Raw genomic sequence first — 22,075 nt, 5'->3', positions numbered from 1 at the left:
CTCTACAACCCTGGGCAAACTGCATGTGTGACCCTGGGCAAGTCATATGACCTCTGAGCCTCAGTTACCTCTCAGACTAGAGTCGTAAGGATCCGAACAGATGACATTACTCATGGAAGGTGAGAGAAGCCTGAGGTCCTACACACACCCGCGGGGAGCTTTGGTTTCTATTCTCTCTTAGGGCTTCTCACACTGAAGGCAGTGACCCACTGGTGCATGTGAAATCGAACTCAAGAGTTAAGACTTTTTTTTTTTTTTTTAATACAAAACAGGCCAGACTAGACTAAAATATAACAGGAAGCTAGCAGGCACCACACACAGTAAGGGTAACACACACTTGTTTACTGGGTTCTGACAGAAAAGGTATCTCTACTGGTTGCAGTAAAAATTTCAATTAGGTCTTACTTTGAAAACTTCCTTGTGGACGGTCCCACTTGTAAAACCTTGCTTCCTGTCCTCAGCAGGATAGGATGGTAAACTCCTTGAGGGTGAGAGAGAGCCGAGTCTCTGGGCTCACAAGAACTCCGACCCTCCCTGCCACAGGGACCAGGGTGGGCCCCACATATGAGCCCTTGGCGGCTGGAAAGCATCCACAGAATAGAAAGTCAGAATAGAAGGAGAGCAGGAAACCACCATTGACAGTGCCAGCCACTGTCCCAAACAATGTCCCTGGAGGTCTGTTAGCACCTCCATTCTACAGATGAGGAAATCAGAGCTCAAAGAGGGTGAAGCTGCCCAGGGGGTAGAGGGGCCAGGATTGAGATCTGAGTTTGGATGGTCCACGGCCTCCCCTCTGGACCCTACTGCCTTTATCACTGCCTAGGAAATCCTGCCAGACCCTGTCAAATTTTCCAAGCATCCTGCATTGGCCAAGACAATTCACCCCACAAAACACACACACACACACACACACACACACACACAGGCACACAGGCACACGCACACGCACACGCACATGCACGGCAGGAAACAACACCACATCCTTTCCTACCTGCCTTTCTCCGGCTTTCCCAATCCCATGAGGGAGAGAGGAGAGGGCTGTGCTGGGGGCATCTGGGATTTGTCTTGTCTTGGTCCCGCCCTTGTCCTTCTCTGCCTCTTGGAGGCTCACCCCCCCACACCTCCCTCCCCCTCCCCCAATACCAGCTAACTGGTTACCCGGGCAACCCAGCTGGGAGGCTGCCAGTTACCATGGCAACCCAGCAAGGCCCGCCAGGCTGCCTCGCTGAGGAAGGTCAGGGACCAGTCAGGTGACAGGACCCTGGGATGCGGCCGGCTGGCAGGACTGGCCTGGGCTGGGGTCTACGTGCCTGAGGGAATTAAGTTCCTGCCGTCAGGGGACCACATCTTAGTTTCCCTGAGGCCAGCTTCCCGCTCTCCGGAGCAGCAGCCACAGGCCTCTTTCCCCGACCCCCAGCTTAGTTCTGGGGCGGCTCTCAGACCAAGCTCAGCTTGAGCCAGGGCGCCCCTCACCCGCCTTCCTTTCTGAGCAGATCTGGGAGTCAACGTGCACACAGCATATGTGCGTCTGCATGCAGATGTAGTCTCTCCACGAAATACCCTGGTAATAATCCGAGAGCTAATATTCTCTAGTACTTACTATATGCCAAGCCTGTTCTAGGGGCCTTATGTAGAGTCTCCCCACTGATTGGACAACAAATGCCCTGTCCCCACTTTGCAAACACAGCAGCTGAGACTTGCAGCAGTCAGGGAACTTGTCCCCCAGTCACACAGCTCTTAACTGGCAGAGCTAAGAAGTGCAGCTCTGTGGGTCAGCTTCTGAAATTCCCGGACTCCTTACTCCTGTCCTTCCCCCACCGACCAACCCCCCTCCTCCTTCAAGGAAACAATTTTAACATTTATTAAAAGATTCCTCAGTGGGGGATCCCTGGGGGCTCAGCGGTTTATCGCCTGCCTTTGGCCCAGAGCACGATCCTGGAGTCCCGGGACCAAGTCCCATGTCGGGCTCCCTGCATGGAACCTGCTTCTCCCTCCTCCTGTGTCTCTGCTTCTCTCTCTCTCTCTCTCTCTCTCTCTCTCTCTCTCTGTCTATCATAAATAAATAAATCTTTTAAAAAAAAAGATTCCTCAGTGTCAGATGTTTTGTTCATATTATTTTATTTCATTTCCTCCTTACCTCTGCAAAGGAGGGGTTTAGTTCTAGTGAGAAACTCATGAGCTCCAGCTTCAGGCCACTTCCTCAGGAATCCTTTCTTTTCCAGGAAACTCTATCACTTTCTTTTTTGCTCCCCAACATAGGTAGCATATGTCTCTATCACATACAGGACAATTATTTGCTCACATGTCTGCTCTCTTACTAGACTGTGAATTTAAAATTTCATTTTTGTAACCTCGTACCTGCTTGGTACATAATGAACACACAGTAAATATTTGCCAGAAGAAAGTGGTGAGGCCAGGATTCCAAGCCCTATTCATCAGACTGTCAATGCCACGCTCTCTCTACCACAACACCCTGCCTCACTCATTCACTCAACCATTCAATTCATTCATTCGAAAAGCAGTTACCAAACAACTGCTATGTGCCTGGCTCTGTAGGAAACATCACAAAGGCAGACAAGTTAAGACCATCTCTTCCCTTGAAGCAACTCACTTTTGTGGAATGAGGGGCAAGGCTGAGGAGCACAGGGAATGAATGCCCTCCCAAACACACACCATCAAAGGCTTTCTCATGACTGTTTCCTTGAACCAAATTCCCTCCCACCCAAAGCTCCATATAACCAGCCAACATTTATTGAGAACCTGCTCTGTGCCAATACCCTCGAATCAGCCATGGTTTGGAGGAGAGAGGGCAGGATGAGAAGACAATGGAACCAGGAATTACCAGGCAGGGGTCCAAGGACACTGAGACTTTGTATAACTCCACAGGGCTCTCACATCTGATGTAATAAAGCAGTTTCTCGTAGCATGGTTTTACACACATACCCACTGCCTACATTAGCTCATTTGGACCTCAGTGTTGCTGACAGGGCAGGAATTGTTACTCCCATTTTTGAGATGAGGAAATTGAAGCTCAGAAGGGGAAGAGCACTGGATTAGAAGGAGGGAACCTGGCTCTAGACCTCACTTGTGATGCTAACAAATCCACACCTCTGTTGGCATGCTCCCACCTCCCCCCATGACCTCTTCAATTCTTCAGCCTGGCAGCCACAGGTGTAGGTAGAGGCAAGCAGGCTTGGATGTCTCTGGATGGCTCACTGATGCTAAAGAGGACCCAAGAACCAAGCAAAATCAGAAATATGACCCTACTACCAGAGGCTGGGGTGAATTGAACAGGCTAATTGCAAGCATTAGGTTAATTAAAAGCAAACTGCCCCTTGTAATTACAGACTCAGGTTTTCAGGTAATGATGAGCCAGATGGGGTAGACATGGCAATGTCAGAGCTAAGGAGGGACCTCACCTCCACCATGGAGAGAGACCCTAGGCCCTGAAGGAGTAAAGCCTGAACATCCATGAATGTTGATCAGATTAGCATTGATGTGCCCCACCTTATTTCCTGAATTCACACAGTCAGGATCAACCCTTAAGAGGGACTATATAAACCAGGGAGGAGGATTTGACAGTCACCATGAATACCGTCAGCCCTAAACACATTTCCTAGCAACCCACCTTGGTTCTGGTCTGATCTTCGAGTTAAAGTACTACCTTCTGATATACATTGTTCAAACACACACGTCTAATAGTAACTGACATTGGTATAATTATCTGTAGTTTCCAAAACACCTCCATAAATATCACCCTCCTAGCGGTCAACTAGTTAAATGGGTAGTGATACTACATTTTTCGGAACAGGAAACAAAAGCTCGAGAGAGATTAAGTGGTTTATTACAAATCACACAGCTGCTAATTTGGACCAGAATTTGAGTCTATCTATGTCTTCAAGTTCCAGATGGGCATTCTTTCTACAACCCGGACAGGACGTGTACCCACTCTCTCTTATTAACACACAGACCAGAATTAGTTTATCAGATCGCCTACTGCTACTTTGGGAAGTGCAAAGAGAGCTCACAGGAATGGGGCACACTCTGGATAGATGTGATAAGGAGAGGTCAGGAAGGATATACACAGGGGAGAGGCCTCCAGCACAGTGTCCTATTCACAGAAGACACTGGAGGAGCCAAATACCCTTCATCCAGGCACCTGCCAGAAGTGCCTAGAAGTATGACATTCCAGGGGATCCTCCTGGAAATGGGGCATGGTTGCCTCCCCATGTTTTGTGCTGGTGAGACCACACCTCCTGTGAGGCTCCAGGGAAGCCTAAGAAAGGAAGTGGGGTCATTGGAGGAATAGGGGTGTTTAGCCTAGGACAAGGAGACCTGGGGGGCCTGGAGGGAGAGAGATCTTGATACTGTCTTCAGATCTCTGTGTTTTTCACACAAACCAACAATAGTCAGGTAATAATAACAAACATGTATGTCGGTCTGCTCAGGATGATTCCAACTGCTCCACAAATGTGACCTCACCTATCTCCACAAGAAGTCCATGAAATAGGCCTGGGTGGCTCAGCGGTTGAGCATCTGCCTTTGGCTCAGGGCGTGATCCCAGGGTCCTGGGATCAAGTCCTGAACCAGTCTCCCCACAGGGAGTCTGCTTCTCCCTCTGCCTGTATCTCTGCTTCTCTCTCTGTCTCTCTCATGAATAAACACATAAAATCTTTTTAATCTTTTTATTTTTTAAAGTCTGTGAAAGGGCAGCCCCCGTGGTGCAGCGGTTTAGCGCCACCTGCAGCCCGGGGTGTGATCCTGGAGTCCCAGGATCGAGTCCCACGTCAGGCTCCCTGCATGGAGCCTCCTTCTCCCTCTGCCTGTGTCTCTGCCTCTGTCTCTCTCTCTCTCTGAATGAATAAATAAATAAATAAATAAATCTTTTAAAAAAATAATGATAATAAAAAAATAAAGTCTATGAAAGGGCAGCCCGGGTGGCTCAGCGGTTTAGCACTGCCTTCGGCCCGGGGCCTAATCCTGGAGACCCGGGATTGAGTCCCATGTCAGGCTCCCTGCATAAAGCCTGCTTCTCCCACTGCCTGTGTCTCTGTCTCTGTGTGTGTGTGTGTGTGTGTGTCTCTCATTAATAAATAAATAAAATCTTAAAAAAAATAAAGTCTATAAAATAGGTAACATTGTTACCTACATTTTACAGATGGAGAAACTGAGGCATAGAGAGATTAAGTCACTGTCAAGGTTGTACCGCACAGTAAGTGACAGAGCCCAGATTCAACCCCAGTTCCCTTGGCCACTGTCACTGCCATCTTGACAACTGCACTAAACTGCCTTTTAGGAAAAACCAAAGACTCGACAAACAAATGACAACAGATGGATTATTCATACTTTAAAAATCTCTTTTTAAAACTGTAAATCTGGGAACCCCCAGGGGCTCAGTGGTTTAGCACCGCCTTCAGCCTGGGGTGTGATCCTGGAGACCCGGGATCGGGTCCCACATGGGCTCCCTGTATGGAGCCTGCTTCTCCCTCTGCCTGTGTCTGTGCCTCTCACTCTCTGTGTCTCTCATGAATAAATAAATAAAATCTTTAAAAATAAATAAATAAAACTGTAAATCTCACTACTAATCAAACAAATAGGTTAAAACAATGAAGAAGCGATGGATGAAAGCAATGAAAATGTTGTAATGTTCAATGCTAGTGCTCGTGTAACAAAACACGTTCTCAAATGCAACTGCCGGGAATGTAAATTAGTAATTTCCAACAAAGAATTTGGCAAAATATGTCAAAATATTTTAAAATACAGCAATTCCCTGTTGGTGGGAATGCAAACTAGGGCAGTCACTCTGGTAAACAGTTTGGAGGTTGGAAGTTCCTCACAAAGTTACAAATAGAACTACCCTACGATCCAGCAATTGCACTACTGGGTATTTACCTGAAGAATACACAAATACTAATTCAAAGGTATTGTTTGAATGCATCCTCATGTTTATAGCAGCATTATCTATGCACTCTTATGTTTATAGCAACATTATCTGCAAGAGGCAAGATATGGAAGCAGCTCCAGTGCCCATCCATAGATGAATGAATGGTTCCATTTTATTTTATTTTATTTTTTTTTAAATTTTTTTTTATTTATTTATGATAGTCACAGAGAGAGAGAGAGAGGCAGAGACACAGGCAGAGGGAGAAGCAGGCTCCATGCACTGGGAGCCTGATGTGGGATTCGATCCCGGGTCTCCAGGATCGCGCCCTGGGCCAAAGGCAGGCGCCAAACCGCTGCGCCACCCAGGGATCCCCTGAATGGTTCCATTTTATATGTATTATACACAATGGAATATTACTCGGCCATTACTCAGAAAGAATGAAATCTTGCCATTTGCAATGACACGGATGGAGCTAGAGAGAATTATGCTAAGTTAAGGAAGTCAGACAAAGAGAAATACCATATGAACTCAGTCATACGTGGAATTTAAGAAACAAAACAAACTAGCAAAGGGACGTGGAGAGAGAGAAACAAACCAAGAAACACTCTTAACTATGGAGAGCAAACTGCTGGATCCCAAAGAGGAGGTGGTTGGGGGTTGGGTGAAACAGGTGATGGGGATTAAGGAGGGCACTTGTGATGACCAGCACCAGGAAATCAAACTAAAAACATTAAAAAAATAAAAATAAAAAAACACAGCGATTCCATTTTTAGAAATGTAACCTAAGGGAAAAAATCATTGACATGTGCAAAGATTCAGATATTTCTATGTTTACTGCATTGCTGCTTATAAAACCAAAAACTGGAAACACCTACTTTAACAAAGGGGTTAATTAAATAGAACAGATACATAATAAAACATTAGGAAACCACTTATATAAATGACAAAAATATATATACTTGGTCCAAAATTTTAATAGTATAGATGCATATTTTGATACTATAGTTACATGTCTGAATATGAATTCATAAAAACATATATGTATCAAAATGGTAAAATCATATACCAAATCTCTGAGACAGACAATTATGGGTAATTTTTATCTTTTCTCTATATGTTTTTCTATTTTTTTAATGACTATGTATTATTACTTTTCAACTCAGAATCATATATTTTTTTATTTTTATTTATTTATTTTTTATTTTTTTTAATGTATATACTTTATCACATTAATTCTGTGTCTTGGGATTTATCCTAAGGAAAGAATCCAAAACACAGAAAAAAGCCTGACATACACAAATGTTCATGTTATTTGGAAAAGAAAAATAAGGGTAACAACCTAAATGTCCAATACAAAACTGGTTACATAAACTATATTACATCCCCACATTATTATAGGTTATTTTATTTTTTTTTTTTTTATTTTTTTTTTTTTTATAGGTTATTTTAATATGAAGAAAACCATCTTTATCACCACGGGGAAAAAGAGCTGACTTGCTTTGTGCTGCTTCAAAGAATCAGAACCATAGGGCAGAGCTTAGAAGTGGGTGGATTTTGATTCTGCATAGAGGAATGTTCTAACCATGGAGGAGGCTGCCTGGTGAGGTAATGAACTCCCCGTCGCTGGAGGCTGGTGCTCCCACCAGGGAGGGAACAGAGGGCTCATCTGGGATCCAAGGGAGGCCAGACCGAATGGTCTCTGGCAGGCATCGGGAGGTGCGGAAGCTGAGCAGGAGCCCACCTGGATGAATGACTGCCAAGGGGAGGGCCCCACTCAACCTGCCTCAGGTCCCCTTCGTCTATGTTCCACATTTATTTCTAAATGTTCCCCAACCAAAGCCTTCCTTCCTCTCTAAATGTGTTTTTAATAGGTGGGAGACGGGCCTGGCTAAGTCCTCTCACTCCCACAGCACTGGCTCCCAGACCAGGTCAGCCCAGGGCTCCAGCCACTGCGCCAAAGCTCTGACAACCAGCACCCGCAGCCCCTGGCGGCCAGCCTGGGCTCTCCCCGACGGCCGCCCGTGGTAGTCCTCTTCCTCCTGACCCTCCCCTGGGGCACCCACGGGGGCTGGGTCCCCACCAGGCGCCCAGCTCGGTGCCAGTGGCTTTGGGGAACCTTGCTCTGGCCAGCGAGGAAGACAGCGGCTGAGGGGGCCGGGCGCCCCTTCGCCCTGGTCCAGAACCCCTCTGGGCTCAGCAGCCCCTGCCCACTGCCCCCAGGCACCCCTGGGGCCCATCTCCTGTGCCCTGAGGCCACAGGCCCGGCCTGGGCAGACCCTGCTGTCAGCCTGGGAGCCAGGGCTGGCTGCCCCGCTTGCTCACTTCCTCCGTAATTATTTCATCTACACGGAGTGGCCAGAATCCGACTCAATAATCTAGGCAGACACGTTAAAAGTAATTATCAGTGTAATGCGTCCTGCACTGTCACCTTCCTGTGAAGACAGAAAAAAAAAAAAGCTGAACCCGGCAAAAAAAAAAAAAAAAAAAAAGAAAAAAAACCCACCCCATTGTCTGGAGGCCGTGCAGCCACCCGCCAGGATTAATTACACAGCAGCACTAACACAGTTATCACCTCGCCACTGATTGGAAAACCAAGGACTTTAATAATTCCCCTCTGCAGCCCAGCACTCTGCGCCCTTGTGAGCCCTGTGGGGAAACCCAGGGGCTGCCCTGGCCCCTCCTGCAGCCCGCACCTGGAGATGGCTCCCAGCCTCAGCCACCACCCCTTCCTGCCAGGAGCCAGCGCCCCCCACTGTGGGAGAGCCTCCCTCCTGCCTCCTCTCCACCACCAGAATCTGCTCATCTCCAGCCCAAGCTGAAATGCAGCTGCTCTGAGGTGGAAGGCCACAGAAATCCTCCCCAGCTCCACATGCCCCCAGAGGGGCCTGGAAGCCAGGATTTGGAGGATTTGGAGGGCGGGTGCTGAGGATCTGGACAAGACCATCTGGACAGCAAGCTCAGGCAGAGACATGACCACAAGGCTCCCATCCTGGGCATTCAGGGATCCCCAACAGAGCAAGCCACTCAAATGACCAGATGGAGGGCAAGGGGTTTATAGGGATAGGGGAAGAACTGCAAGCTCAGAAGACCTCCACCTTCTCTGGCTCAGACTCTAACCCCACCCCCTCGCACTGCACAGTGTTCCCCTTTCTGCAGCCCTCCCCACCCCTGTGCCCTGGGGCTGGCTCTCCCATCTCTGGCCTTCCCAGGCTCCAGCCCCCTCTCTTCCCTTCTCTGGCTAGACTCTGGTCATAGATATCATCTCTCTAGCCTCTTCTCTCCTCTCCTGCCGCCTTCCTACCTAACTCCCTCCCTACCCCCCACCTGATCTCTCACCACCCCTCTCTGCCAGCTCCACCACCTTGTTCCTTTGCCCAGAACCTCACACAATGAGACTGAGGCTCTGCTAGCTGCAGCTTGATCCCACATGATAAACCCATCCCTTCGGGCCTACGTACCAGGCCTCAGCTCCTCTGGTGCTCCCCACTAATTCTGGGATCCCAGAGATCAGATGCTCCTAGCAATCCAAGAGCCTCAGTGGCCCCCGAACCCCTCACCACACTGTGGGAGGTGAGTCTCTGGGGCTGACCCAAGCCTGACCCCTGGAACCCTTCCATCTCTCCTTCCCGCTGGCCCTCAACTCACTTCTGGCAAGATTAGAGGCAGGGTGGGGCTGGCCTCTTTGCTCTCGCCAGGCTGGGGTGGGGGGGGTGCCCAGTTAGACCCTAGGAAGCTGGCAGCCCCAAAGCTGGCCTCACCCAAGAGATGCAATTCAAATGCAATAAATTCCAACATCAGCCCTTACTGGGGATTCTGGAGGTGGGGGTGAGGGCACAGAGCGGGTTATAATTAGCATTCTCAGCATCCATGATCCCCAAGTAAGGCTGCCAAGAATGAGGGATGGGGAAGGCAGTGGCACCGCAGTGCCAGCAGCCCAGACTCACACGGCGGGCGGCTGCCAGCCTGACCAGAGCACAGCCTTCCTCCTCCCGCCTCATCTATATGATGCATCAGAACAGACTCACCGGCTTCAGAGGTGTGAGCCCCGCGTTGAAAAGCTAGAACTCTCCGCGCCCCAAGGCACCCCTCCCCCAGCTCCAGCTGGGGTCCTCCTCCCCCGCCCCTCAGGGCCCCCTTCTGAAGAGCGGGGCTCTGGATCTGAATCGTTCTAATCAGTCATCTCTCTGGCTGGCAGGTCCCTGGCGCGGGGAGAGGATGCTGTTGTGGTGACTGCAGGATCCAGCATCTTTCCCAGGCAGAAGCAGCTGGGCATGCTCCATCGGCTCCCGCGGGGATTTCAGGGCCACGTGACTCTCCCTCCCCAAGCTGTCACTTAGGATCAGGAGTAAATAGTCCCTGGAAAGGTTTAACTCCATCCACACCAGCGACAAGCTGCTAACCACCCATACATCCTGCCCAGGGGAGGATGGAGTAGTTCAGCACAGCCTTCCTAGCCTCCCATCACCAAGAGGAGTTGCCCCCCTTAAAGGGGATCCAGGGCCACCCTCCTCCATGTAAGCCGCAGTTTGCTGTTCTCCCACTAGAGTGCAGGGAACCAGAAGGTGCCCGGGGGTCTGGCATCATGAGGACTCACCAGACCTGCCGTGGTTCCCTTTCTTCTCTGTGGCTCTCTACCCTAGAGATGGGCACACTTCTGGGTGTCAAGAGGGCTTGGGAGGGGCCCTGGTGCCTTCACATCCCCTCTCCCCCAGTACATATAATTTCATGAAATAACGTCTGGAGCTGGTTGGAGCCCATTACAAGGTTCCAGGATCTCCTAGGTCTCTAGCCCAAACTGGTCTCCAGTGATCTTAGGCAGGGATGCCCACCAAGCCAGGGGGTGCCTGTGTCTGTTCAGAGGCGGAGGGAGGGCTTCAGACAATAGGACTGCAGCCCCATTTCTGCAAGCCCGTGCCATGAAAAGATCTCTCTTGCAATCTCTCTCTTTCTCTGGCTCGGTTTCCTTCTCCTCACATTTCTGCGCATGCTGGAACAATAACAGATTCTCTGTGAACATGGGTAAGTGCAAGGGGAAGACTGAGTTTCATAACCAGGATGAGAAAGATGGAACGAAGATGGGATATTTCCACCTGAACTTCCAGGCAGGGTCGCTGGCTGTCAGTCCCAGTGCTTCTGAGACTCCGGAGCTGTAGACCAAACCAGATCAGCATCTGGGGCCACTTCTGAACACAGAAAGATTTCAAGAAGCAGGAGCTGGATGAAGGGCATCTGCAAGGGCTCACCCACCTGACTATTGTATCTTTTTCAAATATTCATCATTGCAACAACTTGATTTAAAAAATTAAGCTTCTCTTCACTAAAATGCACTATTTCTCTTTCTCTGTGGGTCTCTTTTAATATGATTTGAGTATAAGCATCATTTAACCAACTGAAGTCTTTATCTTTAAAGAGAATCTGCTATGGAAGGAGCAGGAGCACAAGCTTCCCTCCCCCAGTCCAGGAAGAACCCTGTTAGCAGGGATGAGTGATTACAGGGGGTCTGATCCACACCCCACTCCCACACACCCTCAGAGAGAGCTCCTGCAAGGCCTGTGCTTCCAACCCCAGAGTAGGCCAAGCTAGAGCTGAGATCTCAGGTTAGAGCAGTATGCACCTGCCTGCAGCTCTGGTGGGGAGGGGGATCCCTAAGTCACCCCCTTTCCTTCCCCCAGCCTGGCTAAGATGCTGAGTTCATTGGCTATGAGAAAGGCATCCAGTTGAAGGGGCAGAGAAATCCTAGGTGCAGGCCTCGTGCCAGGCAGTACCGACTAAGTCCAGCCCACCTGCCCTGGCTCTCCAGGATTTGGCAGGTCGGCCCACTGCAGGCAGGGGGAGAGCCGGCTTCAAGCCAAACAAAGACCACGGGTTCTGGGGGCTTCTCTGGCCTTGAGGAGCCAATGGAGCAAAGCAGGGTTGAGATCAGAGATTACAGCATCCCGGGGTGGGAGACAGGCAGGGTGGGGAAGAGGACAAGGACCCCATGCTCTATCCCACACAATCCTCTGGCAGCTCAGAAAGGCAGGAGATGGACAGAAGGGCCTGCTGGGAGGCTTTCCTCTCTGGCAGACAGAGGGCAAGGGCTGCAGACAGATCCTCCGAGAGGTCTGAGCTGGCCCTGTGGATGCCTCTGGGCAATCTGGAGGCACAAGAGACCAAAGGGAGGACTCCTGCTGGGGCAGGTCTTGGTTTTAGGGGAGCAGGGTCACAGAGACATTACAGCAGGGGGCCTTAGAGTCCCAGCAAGAAGGGGTAAAGAGGAGGAGAGAAAAGAAACTCCCTTCACCCAACCCACCTTCTGTCTCTTGCCAGCCCAGCAGTGGAGAAGGAAGATTTCTGTGACACTCAGGTGTGGAGAGTGTGAGGAGGAGGCGTGAGAGAGGGAAGCTCCTGAAGAAACAGCCCCTGGAATCCATGTCACTGGGGCTCCAAGGGGAAAGTCCAAAACCTACTGAGGTTTCAAGCCCAGTTCTACCCCTTACCAACTCAGCGACTTGGAACAAGTGACTTGGCTGTTGGGCCTCAGTTTACTTCATCTGCAAATGGGGTTTGTCTTCCCCAAGCCAAATACCCTCCAGGACCTGTTCTCATCTGTCTCTTTCTCTGCTGCTCTGGGAAGTTATGGGCCTCTGGGGTCACTAAGTGTCAGATTTGTTCCCCTGTGACTTCTCTCCTTTGTCCTGCCTGACCTCTGGAGACAACACAGCAGAAGTTCCCAGGGAGCCGCGCCCTCTGGGGTCCCACGGGCTTGAGTCTCTCTGATGACTCCCATGAGCACCGGGTCGGGGGCCAGAGAGGGGAAGGGGTGGTGGGCAGAGGCCTGGGTTTCTGCATCCCCACCGTCTGCAGCCCCTGGCACAGCACAGAGCAGCCCATGGGGGCAGGGGTGTGCGGAGGGGGCGGCAGGGGCCCAGACTGGAACCAGTGTTTTCGGGCTCTGCAGAAAGCATCACTGCCATGTCTCCCTCCCTGCCAACTTCAGAGAAAGAGAGAGGCCCTCTTAGAGACAGAATTGGCAAGCTCCACAGGGGGCTGCTATAGCGGGAAGCAAAGGGGAGGGGCCTGAGGCCAGAGAAAAATCAGGATGGGGTGTAATACATCCGGGTCTCTGAGCCACCAGATCCATCCTGGCTGAGATGTGGCGAGGGATGGTGGAGATGGTCCTGGAGTGACCAGACGGCAAGGCCTTCCTGGGGCTGATCATGCATGCTCTGGTGCCCTCCTCTGGATCGAAGCAGTATCCGCACACAGGCCAGCCAGGGGTTTCACCCACACCTTAACCCTTCGCTTTTTTTCTCTCTGCACCACCGCCTGTCAGGGGCACCCTCAAAACCTCAGGCGCACTTGAGCAATGACATCATAGATACCATGAGAGTCACCTCTGAAACACCACGAAGGGAAGGGCTTATCGACACACAATTATCATAGTCATCTGATCCTGGGCAAATGTCAATGTTTGCTCATTGAAATTTGACTCCTCCACACCAGAAGGAAAAAGAAGTGGCTTTTCAAGCTGTCTGTATATCTGACTTTCATTGCTACCTCTTGGGATCCATGTCTGGGGTCCTCAGAGTTTTTAACTGACCCACCAACCAAATGTCACAAACCTTTGTAGAGAAAGAATCGTACAGGAAACCATGAAAATGAGCAAGTCAGAGCCTGCCTGCCTTCCTTCTTTCCTTCCTTCCTTCCTTCCTTCCTTCCTTCCTTCCTTCCTTCCCTCCCTCCCTCACGCAGTCAGGGTTTCTGGAACGCTCCCCACCAACACCACTCACTGTGTGAGCATGGCACCAAAGATGTTGGAGGCAGCTGTGGCGTGATGCTAGGTGCACAGACTGCGAAATCAGGCAGACAGGGGCTGAATCCCAGCTTCACTTCCTAGAAGCTTCGTGACACTGAACATATTTTTTTACTCAGTTTTAAATCGCAGTTGTAAGTCTCAGTTTTCTCCTTCCTTACTAAAACAGCTAGGGATGATAGCACCTCCCTCATAATGCTCTCGTGAGGCCTGATGTAGTGAAGCTCAGCTCTTGCCATTCTTGATGCAAGGGGTGGCCACCTCCTCTGGGAAAAGACATGAACGACTAATAGCTCGTTGAGATTTCATGACAATACATAATGAAATGATAGTATCTATGTTTCCAGATTTTATGGCCACCCTACACCTCCCCTGCTCTTGATGAGTTTTCCATCTAGACAGAGTGCTGGGCCAGGACCAGCAGATCAGTATCACCAGGGAACCTCTGCTGGAGATGCAAATTCTCAGACTTTCAGAAACAGAAACTTTATGGGTGGGGCCAGACAATGTGTTTTAACAAGCCCTTCGGGTGATTTCAATGCACACTCAACACTGTGAACCACCAATCCAGGGAAAATAGCACACATGGAAACAATTATAACACAGGTGGGCTTCCCTAAAGGAGTGATGTCATGGGCAGGATTTTCAAGGAAAAGCAAGTGTGTACAGGTGGATACAAGCCCTGTAAGAGGAGAGATAAGCACTTGGAAAAGGCCAGGAAGCCTGGAAGAGAGGTGTGTGTTGAGGGAACCACAAATGATCTGGTCTGGAAGAGTGGGGAGTATGGGAGGTGAAGCTAGAGAAAGAAGGCAGGCAGCCAGATTTATAAAGCCCTTTCAAGTGCTTGAGTAAGGAATTCAGATCTTTTCCTACAACTGATGGGAAGCATGAAAGGTGTTAAATGTAGAATGTGACCAAATTTGCATTGTCGAAACAAGCACTCTTGCAGCAGTATGGCCTGGAGGCAAGAAGATCCTTCTGGAAGCTGCTAGAATGATCCAGGGGCGGGTCCATGTGGGCATGAACTCAGGCTGTGGCCATAGGGTGAGAGAGATTTCGGAGAATTGACCGGCGTGGGGTTTGAGCCTGCCTCTGAGGGTTCTCCTCCCGTGGTGCTTCTGAGATGGAACTGGTGTTGGCGAGGAAAAGGTGATGAGTTCGTGACTGGGCATGGTAAGCCAGGGGATCCCAGGATGCTCTGGGCTGGTGACTGGAGCAGGAGTCAACTATGCTTGTTGATCCCCCAACACTGCCCATTCATTTATTTCAGCAAACATCTTAGATTCCTATCATGCACCAGCAAGGTTCTAGGACACAGTGGAACACTGTGCCAGAACCTGCTCTCAGGACTGACATGGCAGTAGGGGAACACCAGCAGTAGGTAAGTCAAGAAATACAGAAACAGCAAACTTCCTAGCAGGTCGTAGGAAGAACAGAAAGAGGGTCTTGAAGCACCCGGCTGGCTCAGTTGGTAGCGCATGAGACTCTTGATCTCAGAATTGTGAGTTTGAGCCCCATGTTGGGCATGGAGTTTACTTTTCAAAAGGGGAGGTGGGAAGAGGGTCTAAGAAAGAGCGGAGTGAGGCAGGGCATGGAGTAGTCAGGAGAAGTCACTGATAACACTTGAGCTAAATGATATGTAGGTGCCAGATATACAAAAACAGGAGGAAAGAGCTCCCATGCAGAGGAAACAGCAAATGCAAAGGTCCTGAGGTAAGAATGAATTTGTCACAATGCAGGGAAAGATAAGAATCGCCATAGTTGTAGGGGATGAGATCAGAGAGGTTGAGGGCCAGGCCACAGCTGGTGGTAAGTGTTCAGGGCCAGAGAAGATGAGCCAATACAGGTGAGAGTACCCAGAAGATGGTCTCAAGCACCAGATTCACATAAGGAATATGCAGATGGTATCACCAAGGAGAAAAAAGGAAATAAATCTTAACCACAGCGAGGATTTCAGTTCAATTTCAGGGAAAGCTCAGGCCACAGGAGCCATGTGTATCTGAACAATCTCCAAAGCAGAGAATTTGTTCATTCTGTTTCATTTTTGTTTCAAGAATATGGTTACCAGCCAAGCTGGTGTACATGCTGGTTGGCCTCGAGACAGGGGATGGACGGATGAGCTCTCCTGAAGGATGAATGAGGATGTGGAAGGAGCGCAGGAGGGGAAAGGGCTGAGCAGGGCCCTCCCTCCCCTGGCTGGGCCGGGGATTTCTCTGGCGTTGCCCACGCCCTAGCTGTCTTCGCAGCCACTCTCTCCCAGCCCTGTAGACTCAAAGGCCAGGCCAAGCACAGGTCTGTGCGCGCCCAGCCCCGCCTGTGGGACCAAAGCCAGGACCCAGCCTGCCTGGGAGATGGAGAGACCCCAGCCAAGGGACAGGACCATCTGTCACCATACATGAGAGCACCAGCTACCCCAGCCCATGGAAGGGCGTGACCAACCCCCAGAGAAAAACAGCACTACACACACCCCTGCCACCTCCGGGATCACACGTGCCCGAACGGGAGAGCAAGAGAGACTGAGTCGGCCTTGCCACCCCACCACCCACCCACCTGTCTGTGCACCCTCGCTCATACCTTCCCGCCACCTGGCTCCACTTCCTGCCTGTTTGGGCATCATGGTGCTCTGTCTCCTTCCTTTGAGCCTTTGTCCTGGGTGTGTCTAAAGTAGTCTCTTTGCTTTACTTTGTAGAGCTATTTCCCTCCCCGCCATTCCGCCCTGCACAACACTCCCTCCACCCACCTCAACCAGGAAAACTTCCCATGACCAACACACTGGCTCTCTCAGAACAAGAGAAAGACGCCCCTCCCATGATTGCTCAGAAGCCTTGAGGCCTCCTGGCCATTCACAGACCCTCACCACCCCAAAGCCTTCTGTGCATGAGCAGACCTTTTAAGCACCTCTCCTCCCAAGCAGGCATCAGTGACAAGGACAACTGCAGGCCCAACAACCAGACCAGAAAGAAAGCCCATGTTACTCACTTGATGAAATACACAGCTCCTTCCTGGGTAGAATCCATCTCCCAGCCCTTGGGCAATCCTGTGTGGAAACAAAATCATAACCTGACTCTCTCTTCTCAACCACACAAACCCGATCTGCACTTAGCAGGGATGAGGCAGGGAGAGCTAGGAAAATTCACAGACAAGCCAATAGGGCTCAAACCAACCCTTTCACCCTTTTTGGTCCATTATTCCTATCAGTCTGTTTCCAGGAAATAATGAGGGATGGCAGTGAATGGGACATTCCCTATCTACGAGCAGTGAAGTTACCAAATGGATCATTGCCTTCCATGGTTGGCTCATTCATTGCACAAGCTTTCCTTGAGCATCTCCTCTGGGCCAGGCCTCTGCGCCAGCCCCAGGGATACAGCAGTGAACTCACAGATGGTTGCCCTGGAAGGATCATCCCACAGCTCCCTCATATCACAGAAGCACAAGCTAGAGCCAAGGGCGGGTCACTTGCCCCAAGCCTCACAGGTTATCAGCACCCAAGATCAGACCGGGACTCAAGCCTGCAAACAAACCCCAGCCCAAATGATCACCTATGGCTTCTGCTGCTTCTGGACAAGATGCTGAGGACTTAGGAAATCAGTCCCAGGAAAATGGAGAGACTTAAAAAAACTTTTTTAATTGACATATAATCGACATAACATTAAATTAGTCTCCGGTGTACAGGGTAATGATCTGTGATTTGGATACATTGAGAAATGATCAGCATAAGACTAGTTACCATCTGTCACCATACATAGTGATGATTTTTTTTCTCATGACGAGAACTTTTAGGATTTACTCTCTTGGCAACTTTCAAGTATGTGCCAACTTCAATATTATTGACTACAGCCGCCATCCTGTATACTACATATTTATTTATTTTATAATTAGGAGTTTGTACCTCTTGACCTCCTCTACCTATCTGGCCCCCAACCAGCTCCCCTTCCCTCTATAACCACCATTCTTTTCCATTATCAGTGGGTTTTTCTGGGTTTTTCTGAGGTTCATTTATTTGCTGTTCAGATTCCACATAAAAGTGAAATCATATGATATTTGTCTTTCTCATTTCACTTAGTACAATTTTCTCAAGGTCCATTACAGGCCTGTCACAAATGGCAAGATTTTATTCTTTTTTATGGCTGGGTAGTATTCTATCAGATGCATCTACCATATTTTTACCCATTCACCCAAAAATGGACACTTAGGGTTTTTTTTTAATTTTTATTTATTTATGATAGTCACACACACACAGAGAGGTAGAGACACAGGAGGAGGGAGAAGCAGGCTCCATGCACCGGGAGCCCGACATGGGATTCGATCCTGGGTCTCCAGGATCACGCCCTGGGCCAAAGGCAGGCGCTAAACCGCTGCACCACCCAGGGTTCCTGACACTTAGGTTTTTTCCATATCACGACTATGTCAATAATGCTGCAGTGAACATGGGGGTGCATATCTCTTTAAATTAGTGTTTTTGTTTCCTATGATCCAGTGGAATTGCTGGATCATAGGGCAATTATTTTATTTTCTGAGGAACCTCCACACTATTTTCCACAATGGCTGGACCAGTTTGCATTCCCACCAACAGGGCAAGACAGTTCCTCTTTCTCTACACCCTCGCCAATGCTTGTTATTTCTAGTATTTTTGATAAGAGCCATTCTAACAGCTGTGCTATAATATATCATTTTAGTTTTGACTGCACTTTCCTGATGATTAGTGATGTTAAGCATCTTTTTTATGTGCCTATTTTATATGCCATCTATATGTCTTCTTTGGAAAGATGTCTTCTGGGCAGCCTAGGTGGCTCAGTGGTTTAGCGCCACGTTCAGCCCAGGGCATGATCCTGGGAATCTGGGATCGAGTCCCACGTTGGGCTCCCTGCATGGAGCCTGCTTCTCTCTCTGCCTGTGTCTCTGCCTCTGTCTCTCATGAATAAATAAATAAAATCTTAAAAAAAGGAAAGATGTCTTCTGCCCATTTTTGATCAGAGAGGTTTTTTTTTGTTTGTTTGGGTTTTTTGTTTGTTTTTTGGTTTTGGGGGGGTTGTTTTGCTATTGAGTTGTAAGAGTTCTTTACATATTTTAGATATTAACCCCTTGTCAGGTATATGATTTGCACCTATTTTCTCCCATTCTGTAGATTGCCTTTCCATTTTGTTGATGGTTTCTTTTGCTGTGCAGAAACTTTTTAGTTTGATGCAGTCCCATTTGTTTATTTTTGCTTTTGCTGCCCTTCCTTTTAGAGTCAGCTCCAAAAAATCATCTCTGAGACCAATGTCAAGGATTTTACTGCCCATGTTTTCTTCTAGAAACTTTATGGTTTCAGGTCTTACATTCAAATCTTTAATCCATTTTGAGTTAATTTTTGTGTCTGATGCAAAATAGTGGTCCAGTTCCATTCTTTTGCATGTAGCTGTCCAATTTGCAGGTAGCTGTCCAAACATCATTTAAAGAGACTGTCCTTTCTCCACTGTATTTCTTGCCTCATTTGTCGTAAATTAATTGACCATATATATGCTTAGGTTTATTTCTGGGAATCTTTGAAATAAATACCACTTGATCATGGTAAATGATCCCATTAATGCATTGTCGAATTCAGTTTGCTAATACTTTGTTGAGAATTTTAATTTTTGCATCTATATTCATCAGGAATATATCAGCCTGTCATTTTGCTTTTTTTTTCTTTTTTCAAAGATTTTATTTATCTATTCATGAGAGACACAGAGAGAAAGAGGCAGAGACACAGGCAGAGGGAGAAGTAGGCTCCATGCAGAGAGCCCGATGAAGGACTTGTTCCCAGAACCCCGGGATCACATCCCAAGCCAAAGGCAGCCGCTCAACCGCTGAGCCACCCAGGTGTCCCTCATTTTCTTTTTTCATGGTGTCTTTGCCTGGATTTGGTATCAGGGTAATGCTGGCCTTGTAAAATGAATTTGGAAGCAAGCTTTCCTCTTCAATTTCTTGGAAGAGTTTGAGAAACATAGGTATTAAATCTTCTTTGAATGTTTGAATCTTCATTTACCAGTGAAGCCATCTGGTCCTGCGTTTTTGTTTGTTGGGAGGTTTTTGATTACTGATTCAATCTCCTTACTAGTAATCACTGTATTCACATTTACTATCTCTTCGTGATTCAGTCTTAGAAGATGGCACGTTTCTAGGAATTTTTCCATTCCTTCTGGGTTGTGTAATTTGTTGGCATATAATTGTTCACAGTAGTGTCTTATGACCCTTTGTATTTCTCTGGTGTCAGTTGTCAGCTTCTCTTTCATTTCTGATTTTATTTATTTGAACCCTTTCTTTTTCTTGGTAAGTCTAGCTAAAGATTTTTCAATTTTGTTTATCTTTTTGAAGAACCAGCTCTGTTCCTCTTTTCTTTTCTTTCTTTCTTTTTTTTTTTTTTGTTCCTCTTTTCTATTGTCTTTCCAGTCTCCATTTATTTCCACTCTGAGCTTTGTTATTTCCTTCCTTCATTAACTTTGGGCTTCGTTTGTTATTCTTTTTTTTTTTTTAGTTCCTTTAGGTGGATTGGTTATTTGAGATTTTCTTGTTTTTTAGGGTAGGTCCATATTGCTATGAACTTTCCTCTTGGATCTGTTTTTGCTGCATCCCATAGACTTCGGTATGTCATATTTCTGTTTTCATTTGCTTCAAGGTATTTTGTCATTTCTCCTTTGATTTATTTGTCGACCCATTGGTTGGTCAGTAGCACATTGTTTAGTCTCCATATATTGTGACTTTTCCAGTGTTCTTCTTGTAATTATTTTTAGTTTCATACCACTGTAGTCAGAAAAGATGCTTGATACTTCAATCTTCTTAAGTGTACTGAGACTTGTTTTGTGTTTTACCATATGATCTACTCTGGAAATTATTCCATGTGCACTTTAGAAGAGTGTGGATCCTACTGGTTTAAGGTGGAATATCTTATCTACCAAGTTTGTTTGGTCTAATGTGTCATTTAAGGTCAATGTTTCTTTACTGATTTTCTGTCTTATTGATCTATAAAAATATTTTTAATAGCACCTCTGGAAAAAAAAATCCATGGAAATGCTCAGAGCGAAGAATTGCAGGCTCACAGAGTGAGCAAGAACTAAACAGCTGAGGAAGCTGACCACAGCTCAGAGGTGCCCTGGAAATCCTTGCAGGTTGTGGTAGCCCCTGCTGAGCAGCTCCAGAGAGGCTGAGCACCTCTATCTCCTAAGAGTGCTCTATTAGGTACCATTTTGTCCTACCCATCCTTCCTGCACAAAAAACATCCTGCTTCCTTAGCAAACAGGATTTCTCCACCCCAAAGCAGAAAGGGAGTCTTCTGATAAACTCAAGGGAACCCACTGTCAGAAGTGGAGACAGGCAGGGCACTGTAGAGATCATTCCTTCTAAGCATGCAAGAGCCCTGTGGCTGATACATTACAAAACAGGTATGGATTCTCTTGACAGTCACTGTTACTTTTCTGGTCAGGCCAAACACTTGTCCTGTGTACGAGGTTTTATAAAACATGGCTATTCATGTTTTGAATAGTCTGAATCTTTCCCACCATGTTATCAGCTGCCTCAGAGCACAAGCTGCTGGAGAGCAGAGCCAGGATTCTATAGAGTGGTGGGCCCAGTTTTTATCATTCATTTTACTTTATGTTTATTAAGGGTCTATATTTCATGGTTACTATTTTTTTTAAGATTTTATTTATTTATGAAAGACACAGAGACACAGGCAGAGGGAGAAGCAGGCTCCATGCAGAGAGCCCAACGTGGGACTCGATCCCAAGTCTCCAGGATCACGCCCTGGGCTGAAGTTGGCGCTAAACCACTGAGCCACCCAGGGGGCCCTCCATGGTTACTATTGATGGTGATGCTGCTGCTTCAATGGAGCAGGGAAGCCAGTGAGTCCAGCTCCCCTCTCAAGACTTAGTCTATAGAAATAACACCAGCTCCCACTTAGTGCTTCCTTCCTCTACACACCACCGTTAGCACATTTAATTTGCACAATAACAGTATGTAACAGTATGTAACAGGCATCAGCTTGAACATTTTCATAGATGAGGAGACCCAGAGAGGTTAATCAACTTGCTTAAGGTCACACAGGAAGTGTCTGGGCCAGGATGTGAGTCTGGTCTACTGCTTCCAAAGCTGACATTCTTTCCTCTGTGCTGCTCCATAAATGCTACTTGTTCCCTCTCTCCCTGTGGGAGGACATTCCCATTCAGAAGGGCGTGGGTTGGCAGTCTCCCCAAGTAGAGGGATCCCCATTGGGTCAGAATCATAAATAATCCTGCCACTGTGATGTGCCTGGGAAAGAGGCCAGCGTGGATTATGTCCCCTGTCTTTTCCAGCAACTTCCCTCCACACTGCCCTCTGTGCCTGGGCAACACCAAGAGAGCTTATATTCCTGTCCAGGCGGAGTGCCCGCTGAGGCAGCT

General features: G+C 48.1%; 1 protein-coding gene across 12 annotated transcripts in view; it reads right to left on the bottom strand.

Annotated features, from left to right (window-relative positions):
• The window catches only part of PLEKHA6 (pleckstrin homology domain containing A6), a 140,105-nt gene that overhangs the window by 110,392 nt on the left and 7,638 nt on the right, over positions 1-22,075 (bottom strand). For 11 of the 12 annotated variants that reach the window (XM_041722822.1, XM_041722821.1, XM_041722825.1 and 8 more), the window contains exon 3: positions 16,659-16,716. In XM_041722822.1, the coding sequence (XP_041578756.1) occupies positions 16,659-16,716 (58 nt within the window). Of the gene's footprint in view, positions 1-9,909; positions 10,205-16,658; positions 16,717-22,075 lie in introns of those variants that run through there. The other variant, XM_041722832.1, reaches the window with a different exon arrangement.

Source organism: Vulpes lagopus, chromosome 11, assembly GCF_018345385.1.
Source record: "Vulpes lagopus strain Blue_001 chromosome 11, ASM1834538v1, whole genome shotgun sequence".
Classification (NCBI taxonomy): Eukaryota; Metazoa; Chordata; class Mammalia; order Carnivora; family Canidae; genus Vulpes; species Vulpes lagopus.
Note: the sequence above shows the minus strand (reverse complement) of the source record. Positions and strands in the feature narration are given on the sequence as shown.